Raw genomic sequence first — 22,572 nt, forward strand, 5'->3', positions numbered from 1 at the left:
CTGCAAACTAAATAAATACAAACTTTTTGTAAAGTTTTGGTCTTTTTTAAAGTTGTTTTTAGCGTCAGAAACTGCAGGGACTTCAGAGACTCCTGTATAAAGACTCTCCTCAAAGAACGGTTTTATGCCATCTCAGATCACTCTCACAACAAAAACTGGATTTGGTATCCCACGTAAGCACATGAAGAGCAGGGAGCTCTTCGAACAGACCCAGTAGAGCACAAATAATAACTTTATTTAACGGGATTGACAGAAACGTTTTAACAGCAGCTGGGCTCAGCCAAGAAACAGCTTAATATTGATGAACTGTTGTGTCGAAACAGTGATAGCTTAAGCTAAATGTTGTTATTAACCAACATCTGGGCGTAGTTAACTATGACATGAGTTGATGTTACTCAAGAGAGGTCCAAAATAAACTGTGGATTCTAAAAAGAGTCAGCTGTGTGTGTGTGTGTGTGTGTGTGTGTGTGTGTGGATGTAGGGAGTTGTGAGACAGCTAAGCAGAGGAGTGATAGCTTAGCCTCCCTCTCAAGTTCATGTGTTTTCACTTGCATTCTCTTTAAACTGATGAGTGTTAGCATGCTGAACTAAAATGCTCACCCTGTCTTGCCATAGCTCTGAAAAGGTGATGCTAACTTCCTTGTGCTAGCATGCTAAAATTCATGTTTGGTAGCAAGTTCACTTAGGTGATCAGTCAACAGACTGAAATCCTTGACGTGACGTAAACAAACTGTTGTTGAGCTAGTTTAGCATAATAGTTGTTCATTTCAGGTTAGCATGCCAGAACGCTAACCTTGTTCTTTTGTTTGAAGCAGCTAAATGCTAACAGCTCATACTTTCAGATATCAGTGGTGGGTGCAGATTTTTAAAAGTTCAACTCTCTTGATTGTTAGTCTGTCAACAAAAACTGCAATAACTGTCAGTTTGCTAATTCTTTTAGACTTTAGCATAAGTTAACAAAGATGGTAGCGTTAAATCCGTTCAAAGGTTTTTTTCTGCACAGCGAATCCCCTGGTGTTAAACGTCCAGTGTTAGGCCAGTTCAGAGTAAAGTGTTTAATTCCTTGAGTTGTTTTGAGGTATCTAACTCTATGCTGGTGTTAAACCATACTACTATGAGAGTTACTTTGCAGTGTTGATGAAAAATAACACCACACTGTGTTACTTTAAACACTCCTCTCTCATGGTTGCAATAATTATGTGTTTTTACAATAACCTGTCCTTTGATCTGCTCTGTTATCCCAGAAGTTGTTTGTTAGCAAACCTCCTCAGTAGAGTTTCAGGAAAAATTATGAGTGGGCCGTTTACAACTTTTAATTCAATCAAAATTCAGTCAAACTGAAGTTTTTTGGCAAGAACTGCTTTGTTTTTAAAACTGAGGCAAGGGATTTCACTCAAATGATTTGAGTCATGACGAACTAAATAAAAGGTTTAAGTAGGTTCAACTTCAATGCTAAAAGTATTGATTTAAACTACACTGCATTGTAAAAACAAACCGTTGGTCCAACTTCATAAAACTGTTTCAATTGGTAACACACAAACAGTTTCTTCAAATAACTGTTTTATGTTAGGCTACCATCATTGGTTTAAGTCTGATGTGCTTAGTAATTTGACTCATTTCAAATCATCATCTTGTATAAATCCAACTGAAAACAAGCTAAGCTAATTTTTCAGACTTTTCAATTAAATATTCTCTGTAACCAAACTTCAAAAACTGCTCTTTTACAGTTTAAGACGATGGTTTTAGCAAAGTCATTTTGGCTGTGGCAGCGTTTAGTAACCGTGTGTGAGGCTGTCTATGCTCTACGCATCACTGACTGGCTGTCTGTGTGCTGCATGGCATGGACTTGGGAGATAAAATAACACTATCAATATCACAAAATTGCTTCTTCTTCTTAGGTGTAAGTTGTAACACAACTTAGTGTCATAAGAACACCGGATGGGTGGTGTATTAACACTGTAAATACTTGAAATTAACGCCCCCTAGTGTAACAGAACAACTCAGCTCAGTTTGAAAAATACACCTTTAGTGTGATAAAATAACACGGTGGATGTTAGAATTTATCACCATGAGAGAGTTAAATATTAACACTTTCCAAAGTGTAAATTTATCTCTGAGTCCGTGAGAATTATATGAACTCAAGACTTTGCCGTGTGGGTTTTGATAATTATTTGTCAAATACATGTCCACATTAACAAGTGAATGGAAAACGTATCACTGATAATTAATGGGTAAAAAGACTTGCCTAGCGCTTAAACGTATGCTAATACTTGCAATTCCAAGCTAAAAAACTGGCTTTCAAAATATAAATGCCACTTTCTATCATTGTGAAAGTCCTAACAGTGACATCCAAGTTTAGTTTTACCCTAATCATGTTGTTGTGCTAGCTAAAATGCTTATTTTTACATGCTAACAGATGCTACGGCTACCAGCTATGATAACTCGAGCATCTGATAATAAACAGGTATATATACACCACGCCATGTTCAGAGTATTAGCATGCTAAATTTGCACAGTGACATGCTAACACTGCTGCAAAGCTTGTAAGATATTTTCCATGTTCAGGATCTTTGTTTTTGAGTTTTAACATGCTAAAATGCTAACAGTTACATGCTAATGAAGGATGTACATTTCAAGCAACAATTTTAATCCATGTTGACTTTTACTTGTTTGAATGTGAAGTTGAACTTTTGTTAAAAGACCTTAAAAATTTGGATGGTAATTTTGCAAAGTCATAATGTCAGACTCCGAATCATTTCTGACAGTCAGTCATGAGGCCCTGAGGCTTCGCATGACGACCTACATCTATGACCCAAACGTCTCTGAAAACTCATGTCTTCACTCATGAGGCTGTAATATTTCATAAGTCTCGTCTGGAAGTGCTGTGTCAGACACAAAATATGATATTTGCCAACAGTTATATAACTGGTCACATGCCGATCAAGATTTGAAATGTGAGCTGTCTGAGCTGTCTGGGGACTGAAATGAGGTCGAGAAAATAAGTGTTTGTTTAATGTTGAATGCTCAAATCAATTAAATCAAACTTAGAGCAAAATCCCAGAGACTGGATCAGTGGTGACTCATGTTATTAGAAAGTTTGTTTGTTTTATTGCTTGTTCAATAGTTTCCCTTCACTAAAGAGGCAACAAGAGGATTGTAAACTGATCAGTCTACTTGGCTTAAAACAAAAACAGGAGCTGAGTGTAAGCAATGTCAGCTGAGACAGGGAAAATACAACATGTTTTGTTTGTTTTTGTTTGGTATGAATTCAGTTTTTCAGAATTTTAATATAATTTCCTCATTAAGTAACTATATGTTGCTGCTAGCCTAATGTTGTGTTCACAATTATGCTAAAATTTTATTTAATTAAGTGATTTAATTGCAAGTCTTATCTGGGGGACAACAGATGGTGCAAATCCGTTGGGAATTATATCCGAAAATGACGCTAATTTATGATACCTTCAATGGTCTACTTGCTTGTTGAGTTGAAATTCTTTGATGAAGCATTTGTGCCGTTATTGCCAATTAGCATTGAGATCTTTCTGGGAGGTATGACAGAACAGATCAGGAATAAAAACAACCTTACTTAGTGGAAAAAGAGCAAAGAGATCAGACCCCCAGGTAAACTGTGTAAACCCTTGTCAGTTCCTTCACTCCAGCTGTTACTTGTAATATCAAATTAGCATTGCCATAGTTAGTGTAACTGTCTCCAACTAGCAGAATCAACGACTGGGACTGAATTTCAGCAGTGGCAGGTAACGCCGCCACTCCCGCTAGCTACTTTGGCAATCGTTTTACAACCACACTCGGCAGCAGTCGGAAAAAAGACGTCACCTGGAAGATCAGTCTGCGCCTTCAGGAGACCAAAGTAAGCCATCCAGAAATGGCACTGAAAGGCCAAAGTGGGGTCGTGGTTAGACATCCAAATAGTGAACCTAAAGGTGTCCAGAAATGGTCTTGGATCAACATACAGGATATTAGCCCAGTTTCCACCGAGCGATTCAGTGCAGTTCATCTTGGCAAGACACGCATTTTACGGCTTTTCCGCTGATTAATACTTTATTTATTCCTGAGGGGAAATTCAGGAGTCACAGCAGCAATCAAGAAAACAAAAGTAAGAAAGTGTATCAAAAGTGCAAAAAGCTCCATAAGAAAATAGATGCGCCAATGTAGCGTTGGTGTCTGATGTTAGCTCTGTTAGCCATGTCTGTGAATAGCATGATGCTACTCTGCCCTCTGGTATTCCCTCTGTTGCTAGGTTAGCACGGCTAGCTTGTCCATCTTATTGAAGATAGATCTTACGTTCCCAATAATGATGGATGGAAGGACAGGTCGATGTCGTCACATCATCTTCACCTCCTTCTCCTCACCTTGTGGGGAAACATCCGGCCTAGCACCAGTTAGTATTGACATGCTAAAGGCTGCTAACAGCTGGTTTCACATGTGAACAATGCAGCCATGGTTACATGTAGGATCTCCAGACAAACACAGGAGGAAAAATAGTAAAACTATCACTGAAGACAAAACCAGTTTGGTGTCCATGACCAACAAACGAACCATACAAAGTAATGACCCACTCAAAATGCAAAAATTACAAAAAAGAGATGAAAAAAATTACAAGAAAAGTGCTCCGTTTGGCCTCCATCCATATCCGGATCCTTATGTAACATTGAGCATAAATGGATGTTTAGCCTTTTTCATTCCTTCGGAGGTTAATCTTACAATATTTTAGCATTTTTTCAGTATCTTTCATCTGACTGACTCAAAGTTCTTGGAAGAAGAGACTAGCTCCAGATTTCCAGCTAACTCAATTTATGAATGGAGCACTGTGATAAAAAGGTTGTGAACCCAAACAGTGAGGTCGAAGAGGCTGAAAACCCGGGCGAAGACAGACGCAGTAGTTTGGGTGATGTTAGCTGGAAATCATGAATTATCATAACATTTTGATAGCCTCATGCTAATCTGTGTTTGTTTACGTGAGCACATCTTATGATTGTTTTATCTGATTCCTCTTTTACTGTCCAAGGGGGGAAAACAGAGTTTGGTAGCTCTGTAGAAATGTGACAACCAGGGGAGGAGGGAAGCAGCCGCCTCACCGTGCACACCCGGACAGACACAATGCCTCCCTCTGACTCATCCTTAACCACAGGCGCTCGTCTTTACCTCAGCGGGGCCTCTGTTCTGTCCCTGAACCCGCCATCCCATGACTGCCTCCTGCTGCACATGTGAACGTCCTAAAGTGAAACCAACACACTCACACACACATGCCCAGAGGTTTTTTCTGAAATTATCCCACAGCTATAGAGCACATGATCTCTCAACGTATAAATAAGAAGATGTGAGACAGCAGCTCAAACAGCTTCGAGGATCCGTCTGAGCTGAAGGAGAAGAAGAGAAGCAGCAGCAGCAGCAAGAAGAAAATGAAGATCTGCATCCTGATCGTGTTGGGGACCCTGGTCGCCCTCATTGACGGTAAGAGCACTGCAGGATGTTTTAGAAACACAATCCTTTGAGCTTGGCTGAGGTTATTCTACGAGTGTGAGTCCAGAATAAAACCACTCTGGGATGACATGTTGTGAGATAAAGAAACACGGCTGCAGCCAGAGTGTAAACTAAGGGGATCTGACCGTGTTTTGCAAAAGACACAGAAACAACAGACTGTGTGGTAGTTTACATAAAGGGATTAGTCCCAGGAGCTTCTGTAACAACACATTCCTTTAAAAATAGCAGACATACAATATTTTCTACCTCCACAGTGGGTCAACTTTGTAGACGCTGTTTCTTCAGAGGCCTCTTATTTTGAGAGTTGGGGTTGTTTCCATTAAATCTCTTAGCGCAATAGTTTTTTCAACCTTTCTTTGGAAAAGCAGCTTTAATCTTGCAGTTATAACATCAAGAGGTCAATAAAGAAGGTGATCTTATCTTACTGTTTCTGAGAAGCTTTTAAACCCTTAAGTTAATTACACCATCTGACCTTTTTGATTATTTTGGCTTCTAAAGAGTCAGCGATCATGCTCAGGAAGCTTATCTTAGCCTCTTTTACAAACTGTTTCTTTTTTTTTTTTTTTCGCTTGCACAAATAGTTGAAGAGTTACGGTAATAAGAACAGCTTGCATCAATTAGTGCCTTAGATTGGTACGTCATTGCTCGTCAATACACATGCAGTAGCCTACTGGAAAAATATCACCATTTAAGCTCATGGTTTTATCTGGAGCTGTTTGGTTTTTTTTCGCTTGCACAAATAGTTGAAGAGTTACGGTAATAAGAACCGCTTGCATCAATTATTGCCTTAGATTGGGACAGTATTGCTTGTTTATTCACATGCAGTAGCATACTGGAAAAATATTACTGTTAAGGCTCATTGTTTCTTCAACAAGCTGTGTGATATATATATATTTTTTTTGCTTGCACAAATAGTCAAAGAGTTACGGTAATGAGAACAGCTTGCATCAATTAGTGCCTGAGATTGGTACTTCATTGCTCATCAATACACATGCAGTAGCCTGCTGGAAAAGTATCGCTGTAAAGTCTTATGGTTTCGTCTTGGAGGAACTGTTTGGGGGTGTCCTTGCACAAATAGTTGAAGAGTTACGGTAATAAGAACAGTTTGCATCAATTATTGGCTGTGATTGGAACGTTGTTCGTCAATTTACATGCAATAGCCCACTGGAAAAATATCACTATAAAAGCTTATCATATCGTCTTTGAGGAGCTGTTTGATTTTTTTTTCACTTGCACAAATAGTTGAAGAATTACGGTAATGAGAACAGCTTGCATCAATTATTGCCTGCGATTGGAACGTTGTTGCTTGTCGATTCACTTTTTAACTATAACAAGCAATTCAGACTTCATTTTTTTCTTTGAATAACTTAAAAACAACACATTTTTCTGGACTGGTCAGTTGAATGTGGCGCATATTAAGTCTTAAAATTTCCAGAAATTTTTCTGTAACTAGAATATGTCTGAATACAAAAAGCTTTTCTCTTATTCTATTGGCAATTTTTTCAATTTACTTTTATTTATTTATTTATTTTTACTTATAACAAGCAATTCAGACCTCATTTTTGTCTTGAAATATCTTGAAAAAAGACATTTTTCTGGACTGGTCAGGTGAATATGGCTTATACTAAGTCTACAAGGACATTTTCTAATGAAAGTAAGACATAAACACTTGGTAATAATTCAGTTTTTTTGCAGAACGTTGTGTATTTTTAATGGAACAGTGGTGAGAAACATGGCCTGTATATTTTCAAGATATTTCATGAAACAACCATTTCCTTGACCCACTGTGGTAGATCTAAAATCAATAATTTGATACTGGGTCCGGTTTGACCCAAAACAGTATTTAAAGGTGAAGGGAATCCAAAATGCCAAACCTACTAATATGCATATGCACAATTTATTGACTATGGCTAATGTCAACAACTTTTTTTTTATAGGAAAAGCAAATAAAAAGTCATATTCTCTTACATTTTCTGCTTTGTCTTTTGGTCTGTGCCATATTTGAAAGCATGATTCAGTCAGGTTATAACAGAAAATCTGTGTTTGGACCCAACAGTTAAAACAAATTCTTTAAACTTAAGTGCAGATGTTTTGATCAATGGTTGTTGTACATTAATGTTTAATCCCTGTGCTTTTATTTTCATGATTCAGTTAAATAAATGCTATTCGAATTAATTTCCAGAACAAAAACACAGTGACCTGGCCAAAACTAGCAAAAGCTAGCAACAAAACTGCCTGAACATGATAGCACCTCTAAGCCCCAAAGCCAAATCCCCTTTGCATCAATATAAACTGACTTGACGCTTGTTTTGAGTTTTTTAAACCAAAAAATCAACCACAATTTGGTGTTGTTCGGGTCACAGCTGACCACTTTTAATTGAATACAAAGCCTTGTAGATTTTCTCAGGTGTTTCAAATCTAAATACTACACTGTCAACATTGTAGCCAATTGTTTCCCCTTTTGACTGAGACCTGGTTTGACCACTAGGGTCAATCTGTGGCGTCTCCAAAGCCTATAATATCCACAGAGAGTGACATGGTGTGCATGTGTTGCAATTTCTGGTTTTCTCAGCATTACATAATCATCTTAGCTAATGGATGTTATCAAAAGGAGAAGGCCTGTGCTGCAATGTTGACACTGTGGTATTGTAACGCCTCAAAGAATATACAAGACTCTTTGTTCAAATCTAAGTCAAAACAGACCAACAGTGAGCCACCGCCAAAGCCAGAGGCGAACAGAGTACACTTCCTTTTTTCTTTCTTCTTCATCTGCCTTCATTAAAAACCAGGTCAGAGAGAGGGCATCAGTAAAATATGCATAGTGACAATACATACCACACCGATGAAATCAGACACAGCAGAAAAGAAGGAGCTGGGGTGGAGAAGTTTAAATAAAACGACCATTTTGCTACCTGTCAGAGCTACTTGTGCTGACTTATGCTTAATTCAAGCTTTATAGAAAATGAAGCACTCCATCTATACACTGTAAAAAGTGATTTTGCACATTTGTTGTTCCACCATATAATTTTAAGTCAGTATGACAAAAGATTACTGAAGTTGTTGAGATAACACATAATTATTAGTTGACATCATCTCAACTCTAAAATATATTTCAACTTAAAAATCTATGTCCACATTAATCAGAAATGCATATCAATTTGATAATTAAGGTATTTGGATGGGAGTGGGAATGAAAATCGTTAGTGAGGAGGGAACACAGTGGAAATAAGACCCTGCTGAACATTGATATGTGATGCAGCAAGGAGCGTAGGCTGTCTGTGCTCCACTGCACAGACCGACTGTCTGTGCTTCATAGGGCATTGGTCCATGTACTTAATGATTTTTGCAGTGCATTTAGTGTTTGTGCTGATAAATGAGATGTGTTCATGGGAAAGGACAGACAAGACAGAAAGTCAGTGCCATTTAGAGCACAGACCGTCTGTGCCATTAAGAGCACTCTCAGTCCCTGCCATTTAAAGCGCAAAAAAACCATGCCATTTAGAGCACAGACAGTCCATGCCATTTAGAGCACAGACAATCCGTGCCATTTAGAGCACAGACAGTCCATGCCATTTAGAGCACAGACAATCCGTGCCATTTAGAGCACAGACCGTCTGTGCCATTAAGAGCCCAGTTCTCCTGTGCCATTTGGATGGTGACAGCCTGTGCCATTTAGACCGCAAACAGTCCATGCCATTTAGAGCACAGACAGTCCATGCCATTTAGAGTGCAGACAGTCCATGCATTTAGAGCACAGACAGTCCGTGCCATTTAGAGCACAGACCGTCTGTGCCATTAAGAGCCCAGTTCTCCTGTGCCATTTGGATGGTGACAGCCTGTGCCATTTAGACCGCAAACAGTCCATGCCATTTAGACCGCAAACAGTCCATGCCATTTAGACCGCAAACAGTCCATGCCATTTAGAGCACAGACAGTCCATGCCATTTAGAGTGCAGACAGTCCATGCCATTAAGAGCACTCTCAGTCCGTGCCAATTAGGGCACTCTCAGTCTGTGTCATGTAGAGCACAGACAGTCTGTGCCATTTAGAGCCCAGTCCTCCTGTGCCATTTGGAGTGTGCAAACAGTCCATGCCATTTAGAGCTTAGTCCTCCTGTGCCATTTAGAGTGCAGACAGTCTATGCCATTTAGAGCACAGACAGTCTGTGCCATTTAGAGCCGAGTCCTCCTGAGCCATTTAGAGCACAGACAGTTTGTTCCATTTTGAGCACAGACAGTCCATGCCATTTTGCAGACAATCTGGTCCCTCTGTGGAACATCTCAAGAAACAGCAGGGTTTTATATCCATTGTGTTTCCTCCTCACTTACGGTTACATAACACCATCACAACAAAACTTCTTTGCCGTAAAAACTTAATGAGTTAAGTTTAACCAATCCTTTGTTGTTTTCTTGACTTTTTTTTTTCTTAAAATTTATATCAAAAATTACGTAACTAAGTCAAAGCAACAAGATGACTTGAGTGAATTGAGTTGAACCAACAAATTATTATTTTACAGTGTAACCCAATAAAGCTGCATTGTAAGACTTACAACACAACTTTTCTGGCAAATGCATGTCACACAATAGGACTCTTTGGACAAAATTTCTCCCATTACATAGTAGCAGAAGCAAAGTCAAAGATCGTACTCTGACTTTTGACCCAATGACCCTTTGTTTCAGCTTTATTAGGGTGAGTTTTTGGGCATGTATCTGCCCGTTGTTGCCTTTTATTGTGACACATTTTGACACAGCTGTGGAAACTTTCTGGAAAAGAGAAAATGAGGAAGTGAGCCTTGAAAGTGTTGCAATGTAAAGGATGGTGACTGTGGTGAAAGTAAGCTGTTAGAAAGTGGAGCCTTTACCTCGTGATTAACTGTTTAAGCGTCACTTTCACAAGCAGCGTTGAGTTCTGAGGGAGTGCAGCTGAATCACTTCCCACGAAGGAGCTCCAACACAATAACTGACACACCTTCTTGCAAAAGCTCATAAATTGTTTTAGTGACAAGATTGCATTGACAATTTCTTGGTCATCAACTGAGTTGTCTCACGTTGAAAAAGAAAAAAATGAAGTAATTTGGGAGCATAAATTTTGCAATGCAAGCTGCAGCGCGGCCAAGACCTCACTGAAACACATCTGTTTATTGTGATTTTAAAATAAAAAGCTGCCAAACAAAATCTGGAAGTTTATTTTCACACAGTATTGAGTTAGACAAGCCTTCGCCCTGTTTGACTGGATTTTGTCCTGATTGTGACAGGTATGCCCCCGATCAGCAGGGACTACAACACGCACTGCCGCTGCCTGCAGGTGGAGTCCAGGATCATCCCTCCGGACAGCCTGAGGAGCATCAAGCTCGTCCCTGAAGGCCCACACTGCCCCGAGATTGAAGTCATGTGAGTCAAGACCTGAAACCAGACCAAAACACTCATCCTCACTCTTCTGCAGGAATATTTCCAATCTGACCTTGATTCTGTTCAACTAAAACAAACATGACATGGCAGCCGAGCGTGTCGCGTTGGCCTGGGTTTTAAACTCTTTGCATGGTTGTTATCTTTTTTTTCAGAGCTGGATTGGTGAGCGGGGAGAAGGTCTGCCTGAATCCTCAGTCCTCCTGGGTGAAGAAGTTGATTCATTTCGTTCTTGAGAAACAACTGCACCAGCAGGGAGTTGCAGTTCCAAAGAATAGCAAGTGAAGAGATGATGCAAAGGCAACAAAAGAGCTAACAGAGCTCATCTTCTCTGCAACCCTGAGCCAGGTCATTGTGCTTTAAGAAATCAGTTTAAACTCAAATAACCTTGTTTTATGCATGTGTTTACTTTCAGCTTCTCTGTGTTAAAGATTGTTGTTGTTTTGTTTTTGTTTTTTGTTTTGTGCATATGCAAGTGTAAACACTGAGCTGTGATGTGACAGATTTTCTATGTGGAGGTACTTTGCAAAATTTGGTTGAACAATTTTGATAGCAGACGAGATGTAGCATTTTTTATTCTCATATGTAATGTACTTATTTAACATAAGCATAAAGTGATGATTACCTTTTTTATCTTCTTCTGAGACATAATTCTTATGAATTCCATTTTTCGTACAAAATAAAGTTCTCTTCCAAAGAAAAATGCTCCTTGTTTGAAGTCTTGCACCCATTATTGACACTACACATGTCACAATAAAAGGTTTCCATTTTACCGTAATCCAGGCCACAATGTTCAAAGACACAATGTAATCACAATATTTAGACAAACTAAAGGAAGGCAGGGGTGGCGGGACATGTTAGCTTCATAAGCCTGAAACAAAAACTTCTGGAGAATGCTATCAATAATTTCTGTGTTACTGTCTTTTTTTCAGGAATTCAAAAAACTTCCATACTGGCAAAAACATGTTAGTGTCCCATTCAGGGTTAAACACCCTTAGTAGTACAAAAAGTAAACAATGGGACACATCCAAAGTTAGCTTCTCACAATGTATCACACTGCAGTAATTTGATGAATGCTAAAGGTAGCATGTGGAGTAGTTGTCAGAACAAATGGCTTTAAAAATGAAAAGTATAAAATCCTGGCTAAAGTTACAGCTAGCTGCCAGTAGTGTCAGATAGTAACTATCTGTGTGCTTGGTTAGCATCTGTGAGTTAGCGTCTCAAATGTATAATCAAATGTCTCATCTAAGTGCTATGTAGCACCTTGCTAACATCACTTTCAACTCTGTGGGAAGTTAAAAAGGGACAATACTCTCTTGACTGGCTTAACTAGCTAACAATGGCTTAAGTTAGCTTGGTGTGCAGTTGTTTAAAGAATGCTAAAGGTAGCATGTGGAGTACCTGTCTGAACAATTGGCTTCAAAAATGTGAGGTATGAAATCCTAGCTAAGGTTATGGTTAGCTACCAGTGGTGTAACATAGTAACTATATGTGTGCTAAGTTAGCTTTTGAAAATTAGCTTCCCAAATGCGTCATTGAATTACATATTTATCCCGCTATATAGCACCTTGCTACCACTACTTTTTTAGCTCTGTGGGAGTTATAACAGAAAATTGCACATTTTAAAAGCTAACTGGCTAATAGTAGCCTAAGTTAGTGTGTTGCAATGTTATGCAGTAATTTGATGAATGCTAAAGGTAGCATGTGGAGAAGTTGTCAGAACAAATGGCTTTAAGTGAGAGGTATGAAATCCTGACTAAAGTTTGGTTAGTTGCCAGTGGTGTAACATAGAAACTATCTGCATGCTAAGTTAGCATTTGTGAATTAGCATCCCAAATGTATTATTTAATGTCTCATCAGAGTACTAAATAGCACCTTGCTAACATTACTTTCAGCTCTGTGGGAAGCTAAAAAGGGAAAACACACTTTTGAAATGCCAATTAGCTAATAGTAGCCTAAGTTAGCTCATCGCACTGTTATGCAGTGTTTGATGCAAGCTAAATGTAGCCTGTTAAGAAGCTGTCAGAGCAAATAAATGGCTTTAAATGAGAGTTGCAAAACCCTAGCTAAAGTTATGGTTAGCTGCCAGAAGTGTCAGTTAGTAACAATTTGTGTGCTTGGTTAGCTTTTGTCAATTAGCATCCCTGATTTATAGTTAAATGTCACATTTTAACTACTATATAGCACCTTGCTAACATCACCAAACTCTGTGGAGAGTTTAAACAGGACAATCCACTTTTGAAAAGCTAACAGGCTAAAACTTTTCTTAGTTAGCTTAGCACAAGTTTGTGCAGTTATTTGATGAACGCCAAAGGTAGCATGTGTAGTATTTCTGTAAGAACAAATAAATGGCTTTAAATAAGAGATATGAAATTCTGGCTAAAGTTATGGCTAGCTGCCAGTAATGTAATATAATAGCTATCTGTGTGCTAAGTTAGCTTTTGTGAATTAGCATCCCTTTTGTATCATTGAATGCCATATGTAAGCTGCTTTATAGCACATTGCTACCACCACTCTCAACTCTGTGAAAAGTTAAAACAGGAAAAAGATCAATTTTTTAAATGCTAACTGGTCAAAAGTAGCTTTAGTTAGCTTGTCTCAAGTTTATACAGTTATTTGATGAATGCAGTTGTTGGGAAAATAAGCTGAAATGTAAAAAAAAAAACTTGGGTAAGAGATAGATAAAATGGCTGTTTGTGTTTGTGTTTACATCCCTAAATTATTACTGAAAACAGTTTTTACATGGCACTGTGTCCCTCTGGATTTGTCTTTTTTTTCCTTTGCTGGATCGGATGGGTTCATTTTTAAGCCTCAATTTTTCCAAAGCATATCCCTTGAAGGAGCCTTTTTTTTGTTTATGTGCTTAAGAGGTATAACTCATTTCATTTTATGTCATTTTCAAAAGCTCTTTACCCAGCACATACAAAATAGAAAGCGGTAACGGTTTACTTGTTAACCTTATCAGTCTATGACACTTTTTAATGGAATTTTTACAGTCAACTTCATCATGATCGGTTTACTGTTCAGCTAAAAAAATTGTGTTGAGTGTTTGTTTATGGATAAGATCAAAGAAAAGAGCAGCTGATACAGTGATATAGAAGAAAAGAACGTGCCGCAGTGATTTAAAGCTCTTAAGCTAAAAATTAAACAGGACTGCGATAAGCTTCAAATTAATCAGGAAATTCATGAATCATGTTTGAAGGCACGCTAAAGGGTTTCTCTGGAAGTGCCATTGTTTGAGGCATTGACTAGCACTAGCTCTAAAACCAGTGAGGGATTCCCCTTTCATACAAAGAACACAAAGAGAAGCCAAGCTATCAGTCAGAGGAAATGAACTCTCAGCAGGTGTGTGTCCAGAGGGGTAGCCAGGGGTGGCTCAGGCTCCTTCTGGAAATCCGACCGGCCTCCAAAGATGCCAGAATCTTTAAGCCTGGTTTATACTTCTGCACTGAATTCACTGGGTAGTTCAGCGTGACTCTTTTCCAGCACAGAGGCCTACACATTTAGCCTGACATGTTGTGGACCACTTTTGTGCTTGAATCCATCTTTTTATGTATGAAACATCCTTTTTTTTTTGTAGCAACTGAAGAAACACTTATGCTAAAGACAGTATTGATGCAACTTGCAGTTTTAAATTTGGAAAAGACTCGTAATTAGAGTGTAACATCAGGTGGAACTTTTGAAGTTATAAACAGTCAAAAAGTAATGGTATTTCCCCGCCTTAGGAGCAGGCTATGCTAGCCTGCCTGTCTGCCTCTTACGGTAAAAAAAAAAAAAAGTTTTGTACACCCGAGTGTTGTCTGTCAGGCATGTCGCTAGGTTCATTAATATTGTTAGAGAAGGATCCCGCACACGTTTTACAAGTTCAAGAGGGTAATGTAAACTATGTTGTTGTTATAATGAATATGTTTCAGACCCTATATTTGCTAAATAATGTTAATGTTGAGATCAATGTAAATACTTTCTCTTTTGAAAGTGTTTTATTGTGAGAATGGCTCCGGATGTGCAGGTTGTTTGTGGATTTTGCCCACGGGTAATGTTGTGGAGCGTTAGAGCTACACTGTAAACCCCAAAGTTCAAATTACTCAATTGGATTAAGCTATGAAAACTTCAAATTTGTTAGTAAGTTCAATTTACTCCAATGTCTGAGTTTTCAGTGTTGAAACCGATGATTTATGAGTAGATTTAACTTTTGTTGCTGTTTAAGTAAGAACAACTTAAAATCATTAGTTTGTGACTGTGTTTTGTAACCGTGAGTGAGGAGGGGACGCAGTCGATAGGAGACCGATGAACTTGTAGACATGCAGTAGTGGCACAGATTGTTTGTCTCTGCATCACAGCATGGACCAGCTATCTATGCTCCACATGGCGTGGACTGACTTACATTTTCTAAATTGGCCTATATAGCATGATAGTCCAATCAACATTTCATTTATTAATATATTAACCACTAAACACACTGCAAAAATCAATAGGTACAAGACTCCGTGCCATGGAGCACAGACCAGCAGTCAGTGCTGTGGGGCTCAGACAACCTGTGCCCCCTGAAGAACAATATGTCAATGTACAGCAGGGTCTCATATCTACTGCCTTCCCTCCTCACTCACGGTTACTAAAGTTATGAAATTATAGCTGATTTTTGTTGTGACGGCGTTTGTAACCATGAGTGAGGAGGGAACGCTGTGGATATGAGACCCAGCTGTTCTTTAAAATGTTATTTGATTTAGTTGTTCTGATCTGCTTCAATTTTTTATTATTATTTACTTAATTCATGAGACAAATTTATTGATATTTTTCAGTTTGAGTAAGGTCAACTTATTATGTTTTACAGTGATATGCAACATTTTTTAAACATTACTTAATACTTAAATTTGTAACAGATAAGCATCAGGTTTATTTGATTGAAGACATTCAATAATCGTAACTGCTTAATATGTTGAGTTGAATTAACTTATTTCATTACTTATTTTTTTTTAAGCATTTGTCAAGTAAACTCAACTTATCCAGGTTTACAGTGTAGCTGTAGAGTGTTTTTGTCTCTGACGTATTGAGAATATAAAATGTCCACTAAAAGCATAACCAGGCTTGAAAGATGATCGGCTATTTGGCTCATCAGAGGCCGGAGATGTCAAACTTACACTGGCCGTTAGTGGCTTTGATAACACTTAAATCCAGCTCATTTCTGTTCGTTAGTGCGTCAAATTGTCAAGAAATACTCCCTGATAGCATTCACTGGAAAATCTGTATCTTGTTTTACATATTTTTGAAAGTGCGTGGGAATTCATGATTCAGTATTTTCAGTACACTGACCTGTACACTTGTGCTCCCAGGAATCCAGTTATTGTTCATCCAACCTTTTTAACCTTTTCCAGTAAATATCAGCTGCATGCTGTTTTAAGAGACTGAACAATGAGAACAGAGGAAATACAGATGCTTCCTTGATAACGTTTCAGTGCAGGAGGCCTCAGAGTGAAAAGTAATCCCTTCATCATTTTATTATTCAGTAAAACAAAATATATCTGAGGTGATAATGCCAAAAAAAGCTTGGAGTTAACAGCAAAGAGTGTTTGGTAGCATTTTCCTTGGCCTGTCAGATGTAGAGACTTTCAGATGTTTCTTCATGCATCCATTAGTGAAAGAGAAGAAGATCTCAGGAGGAGTCTCGTATATTCTGGGCCTCGAACATTTAAAGTGCTTGTTTATGTTCAGGTTGTCAGTATCACTCCCAGCAGAAGACTTTTAAAGCAGAAAGTGACCAAACTTTTTTGTTTTTGTTTGAATAAAGTAAATATTCAGCTTTTTGCACTGTAATCCTCTTATATGACCTGCTGCTGTCTTCAAGATTGAATGCTCCCCCTGAATTCTCTGGAAAACAGATCATAAAAAAAAAAAAAAAAGTGTAAACACTTTCGTGGGAAGTCTAATCCAACGCTCTAACAGAGACCAGACGTGTGTGAGAGAGTCCACATTTACAAGGAAAAACTTTGGACAAGTAAGATTTGGACGCTAAAACAGTAATGACACACATTCAGGAGGCCGTCAATGAACTCTTAACTCGGAGGAAGTTTTTAAAAATTTGTATCATAGACACCACTGCATGTATAATGATGAAGGTGGTGAGATTTTAGTGACAATCTGCTTTCACTATGTCTCAGCAAAGATCACAAGTTCAGCTGACTCAGCGTTATCCCCCTCAATTATTGACCCCAAAACACAAATACGACTTTAAAAAAGTAGAAGAAGAACAGCTGTTGGAGCGATTTTTGTTTGTTCATTTTTTTGTGGAACACCTGAAGTGACCCCATTGTGTCAGGATTGGATGCTCAGCAGCTCTCGGATAATTAGCTCTTTCATGCATGGATTGTGAAAGCCTCAGTCAGGATTTTTTGGCTAAGTGTTTTTATAACTCTTTGGAGATAAAACAAAGAAATTTAACTTCTTTTTTTTTTTTTCAAACATACATTTTTCAAGAAGTTACTGACATGTCCACTAGGGTGGACTTTATCCGTTTGAGCTTTCAAGTGATGAAATATATTTTTAACAAAATGTCGACCCCTTGTCTTCTCAGCCTTCCCCCTCGTGTCTCTTTCTTTCTAGTCCTTCTCCTGCCATCCATACTTCCCTTCATCCCCCCCTTTGCTCCTTCCTCTTAACTCTTCTCTTCTTCCTACATCACCCTATTAAACTGTATATTTCTTCAATTAACATTTCCCACAAATATAACCAAAAATCTTGCCAATGGCTCCACAGACGTTCTGCTGGGCTTTTGGTCTGGTCTAATGGATCCAGCCTCATCTGTTTCCCTAAACCTAGAAAGAGTAGAAGAAGCCATTTCTAGTAGATTTCTGCTTGTCGTAGCCACACCGAAAAAAATCAGACAAATTGTATTATAATTATTGATCTTCACTGTGGGTAGTATACTAAAGCCAAGTTTGGAGTTGATAAGTCAAAAAACCTAGGACTAGTTTGTTCAAATACGTAGCCCAAAATCGCTAAATTACGATGTTTAGGTGCAAATAGCAAAGTTCGTGTTCAGAAATCACGTTAGCCATAAGAGACTTTTTTGTAGAGCCACACATGCTTGTTACATACACCAAATTTCAGTGCTGTAGCTCAAAGTAGCCCGAGGGGCTGCAGTTTTTAGCCCCTAGGGGGCGCTATGGAGCGTTCATTTTTGTGCAAGTTGCAGATTCATTAATTTTTCCAGGCATGCTAATTTTGGGTACATGCACGTTCACGTTTTTGCCAAGCGAAAGGCACGCAATTTGGGGTTTAAGCCGTGGAAACAAATAATAAAGAATGATAATAATAATCGCGTCGCTAACGCTAGCATTCACTGTTCCTCTTGTTTTTCTGGTAGCCATTCATCATCACTGCCACTAACATCATCGTCACTAGACTGGGGGGGTATGTGCTAAACCAACCTGTAGGCCTTTCAATAAGGCCTCTGACCTCTACAAAACATAAAGTCATGAATCTTTACTCTTATGATAGAAGTAATTTGTTTAATATTGGTGTATTCTTAATAAAAGCAAAATTTGTATTCTAATTATGTAAATTTATTGATTTACTGCCCAAAACATTAAAAAAACAACAAAGTTGCAGTAATAGTCTTTCAGTCAGTTCAGCTCTAATTTGATGCCCTAAAAATGCTCAAAAACCCAACAAAAGTGGCACACACCTCACAATCAGCAAAAATTTTATATGATACCAAACTTAACCCCCCAACATCCCATAATTTACTCTCTAGTGCCACCTAGGTACTAAAACAAAGACACTAAAATGGCTCTGAAGGGCAGTAGGAATGTCGTAGAGAGATCAAACCGACATAAAAATGTTTGTCTCATTGTGATACAAAAAAAAGCAGGGGCACCTCAGGCCTATCTCACACAGGCAGGCGGCAATTTGCCTTTTAAAATAAGAATTTCACACATTTTTACCCTTTATACAAAAGATATCTACATAAATTGGCTTGAAATTCCCTGAGATAACAGAGTGGATCCTGCTTTACATAAGTTCTTTAGGAATATGTTATTTTTTAAATGGTTTTCGAATCATGAGCCCTCAAAGTCAATGAACCCTAAAAAAGCGCCCCCTCAGCTCACCCCATTATAATGAATGGGACAGCACAATCCAGCTCCATGCAAGCTGCCACATTTGGGCCTCTCAGCAAAAAAGTAAAAGTCATACAGCTTTAAAAATGACATGATTGGTTTTTGACAAAATTTCCTACAAAAATAACATATTTTTACAGAGATTTGATCAAAATTGTGGAATCTATAAGAAGCTGTTTGTAAAACTTCTGTCAATTTCACTCCTCACTCTGCAGCAGTTCCGTGATGATGTCACACACTGATTAGGAGTTCCGTACAGCTGGTCATGTGACTCACTGAAGGCGGGAAAATGCTGTTTTCAACACAATATAAAAAGATGAAACCTTTACATTGAAGGTAAAAAATAAAAAAACTGTCATTCAAAGGAAACACTGTGATCCACATATTAATCATTTACTGCAAAAAGAAATTCATTATTCTCTGTACCGTAAAATTTGTTCACAAAAATGTCTTTCAAAAAGTATAAATAAAGTCTATTTTTGCCTTAAAAATAATTAATAAACCTCTCCAGCTTCTGAGTCTGACGTTTGCTTTTATGATTTCATGATTATTTCTCTGTAAGTATCTAAAATGCTGGCTTACGAGCAGCTGTTTCATGATTAGCAAAATATTCACACGTTTTCGACTCGCAAGTCTTCTGTGTGGACGTGAATCTGATCTCTAACTCATTTAAGTCACATCAGGATGGAATCAGTTTCACTCGCCTGCCAGGGGCCAATCTGTCTCAATGAAAAGAGACAAAACTGGGCTAATGAACTGCATGACTCAGAGAGTTATGTCTTTGTTTGAGGGGCAGAAAGTGGTTTGGAATCCTCTGGTGCAACAACAAAACCCTTCCCCGGAGGGAACCACGTCTGCAGGGCTTCTGTCCAGCTGCCGGTGTCACAGAAAGTCAGCAAGATGTCAAACACTGCGGAGGAGGAAAACGTCACATAGAAAAAAAATCTGTTTTTGTGACGCAACTATCTCATAAAAACTGGAGCTTATTTGTTTTTGTTTTTTTTGTTTTTATAAGATACTATCTCAAAAAGACAGATAGCATCTCGTAAAAACAGGAAAATGAATAAAAAAATCCTGATGTAATGAGATAAAACCAGAAAGATTTAAAAAAATAGTTTTGGCTGAATGGAATACGCCACCAAACATTTGTAACCCCAATTACCTTGGTTGACAGCGAGGATCTTGGAGTGAAAGTTCTTGGCGTTGCTTTTCTTCACCATGTATTCATCAATGGGCAGCCTCGCCGTGTGGACGCTCAGCTCTGTGGCCCTGGAGAAACTCAACTTCTGCACGGGAGGAACAGAAAAACGAATGATACACAAACAACGATTTGTTTTCCTTCCACCTGAACAGAAGAGAGTGTTTGTTTCACATCAGTCACATGATAAAGTGGGTTTTTTTGTGTTGTGTTGTATTGCTACAGTTATCTTTTATCACCTTCTGGATACTTTCATCCACGAGACCTCCGAGGACGTAAACCTTATCAGCATCCACAGTTTGTAAAGCTGTAAAACAAAAAAAAACGTCAGAAACTTAGCCTTTCGATTGATACATGTGTGTATCTTACATAATTTATCTATTCTGTCAATCAGTGATAAGACTTCTACAGTGGCAGCAGGCGCCTTCTCAGATGCAGAAACATGGCCACAGTGCGCCCTCTGCTGGCCAAAACGCTACACTTCAACTGCAACTTAACATCTGTGAGACTCTGCTGTTCTGAAGAGTTTAACAAAGGGAAGTCTCGTTTCTAAGTGCTTTGTGAAACATCGTTCAAACCTTCTTCTGCATCAGGTGTGAGGTAGACAATTGTTTCTGGTGGAAAAAGGTCCAGACAGCTTTCCTCTGTTATGTCCATCTGAGAAAAAGAGAAAAAATGCAGCAAAACTATAAACACAAACCTAAACTTGATGCACAAAAATGTGCTCAGAGTGAAAGAAAAAATATTATCAGTGATTTTAGCAGGAGCTAATGAACATCTGATGTGTTCAGTTTTTAGATGAATGAACCCTTAAATTAAATATTCACAGGTTATTTTTAAGCTTTACTTGCTTTCAGTTTCAGATGGTGGACTTTAAATCATAAACACTATTTACCGTGTAGTTAAGGAAGCCGTCATTCATCCGTACACACTCTTTGTAGAGCCGACTATCCTCTCTTAGGTCTGTCAGAAAGAGATGAAACGGTCGCATCGCCTTCTTGTTCGACCCATACAGCCTTCTTATCTGACCAGCCAGTCGACTCACTTCCTGAAACACACACACACACAAACACACAGATAAGAGGTGCCAAAATCTTTGTGGGGAAAAAAAAGTGTTACTGGAGAAAAAAACAGCTGTCTTCTTCTCACATGATGCTAAAGAAAACTGTAATAGTGTCATTTTGGGGCTCACCTTATCAGACATGCTGTCTGTCATACTCAGATCAACACACAGTTTGGACCCCGTGGACTGAGCCTCAGCCAGACGCTCTTTGGTGATCACTTTCAAGACACGTTTGGTGAGGTGAGGATTATCTCTGCTTGAACCTGTGTGACAATAACACAGAGACACAGAAGCTTTGGACTTCCATCTTCAGTCTTTCCTGGAAATGTAACTTAGTTCCTCTTCACTTCACATCTTTACCTGACTCCTGCTCTCGGTTGAGCTTCCTCCTCTGCTTCTCTTCTTTCCTCCTGGTTTTCTTCGCGGCCACCTGCCGCTCCCAGTTGCGCTGTTTCCTCAATACATTTTTCTATTTATCAAAGAGACAAGCACAAATAGGTGACAAAGATTCCTGAAAATGCAGCTAAAAATCATTGGATCAACAAAAGTAGACTGAAAACAAAATAAATGGTATTTCTTACACCACACAAGCACTATCTATACACATTGTTTATATAGTTGGCTCTTTTTGGATTAAATTGAAGAAACAGGTAAACAGACTTACTGAACATCCTGTATCTTCTCTCTCCGGTCTGTCCTCCAACACATCAGCCTCCAAATCTATCTGTAGAAGATCCATCGCCTCTGAAGCTCCATTCAGCTGTAATTCACATACAGCTGAGGGTCCCTGTGCCATTTTACTCTCATCTACTTACTGTAGATGCATCACCTAACAACACAACACAAATTGTGTAACTAAAATCCAAAGATGTCTCGACACTTTTAAAGAAATTTAGCTGAGGTCTTTAACAGACTACTGGCTTTGAACGAAACAAAAACAAGCTTCCTCGCATGTCTGCATGGAGATATTTACAGCAGCTAAAGCTAAGTAGCTCTGTTCCTTACGATAAAATATATTCAAATATTTAACCTTTATTTCTTTCGTAAATAAACTTGGAGCCACGTTAAAAGTAACACGAGTGACTTAAAGGCAAAAAATGTGACTACATACCTGATCTGAATGAGGCTGTGAACATGTGAGCGTCGCATATGGATGACGTCAGAGTAAACAAAGCAGTGGATACGACGGACGGGAGAAATTAAATGAAATTGGATGAACACATTTTATAAGTTATTTTCATACAGCTTCTCGTAACTTAATTAAATGACCCTTTATTAAAATATTATGTG

At 38.5% G+C, this 22,572-nt stretch overlaps 2 protein-coding genes across 3 annotated transcripts; one reads left to right on the forward strand and one right to left on the reverse strand.

Moving 5' to 3' along the window:
- The first annotated feature begins 5,343 nt into the window (after positions 1–5,343).
- Positions 5,344–11,246, forward strand: cxcl19 (chemokine (C-X-C motif) ligand 19). The gene is made up of 3 exons (XM_074662213.1): positions 5,344–5,472; positions 10,757–10,892; positions 11,063–11,246. Exons 1-3 carry the CDS (start codon positions 5,421–5,423, stop codon positions 11,190–11,192), a joined length of 318 nt encoding a protein of 105 aa, XP_074518314.1. The 5' UTR covers positions 5,344–5,420; the 3' UTR covers positions 11,193–11,246.
- A 6,937-nt stretch (positions 11,247–18,183) lies between these two features.
- On the reverse strand, positions 18,184–22,447 carry trmt10b (tRNA methyltransferase 10B). 2 transcript variants are annotated; one of them, XM_074662436.1, is made up of 9 exons: positions 22,394–22,439; positions 21,947–22,042; positions 21,643–21,751; positions 21,412–21,545; positions 21,115–21,267; positions 20,798–20,876; positions 20,459–20,526; positions 20,184–20,307; positions 18,184–19,931 (listed from the first exon to the last, which is right to left on the reverse strand). In XM_074662436.1, the coding sequence occupies exons 2-9, from the start codon at positions 22,019–22,021 to the stop codon at positions 19,795–19,797; spliced, it is 879 nt and encodes a 292-aa protein (XP_074518537.1). In that variant the 5' UTR covers positions 22,022–22,042; positions 22,394–22,439; the 3' UTR covers positions 18,184–19,794. The 2 variants fall into 2 exon arrangements, with proteins under 2 accessions (XP_074518537.1, XP_074518536.1); XM_074662435.1 differs by having other exon boundaries at positions 18,186–19,931; positions 21,947–22,111; positions 22,394–22,447.
- Between the last annotated feature and the right edge of the window lie 125 nt (positions 22,448–22,572).

The sequence above is a fragment of the Halichoeres trimaculatus genome, unplaced genomic scaffold (genome assembly GCF_033239565.1).
Source record: "Halichoeres trimaculatus isolate MK-OKI-2021-1 unplaced genomic scaffold, fHalTri1.1 fHalTri1_scaffold_22, whole genome shotgun sequence".
NCBI lineage: Eukaryota > Metazoa > Chordata > Actinopteri > Labriformes > Labridae > Halichoeres > Halichoeres trimaculatus.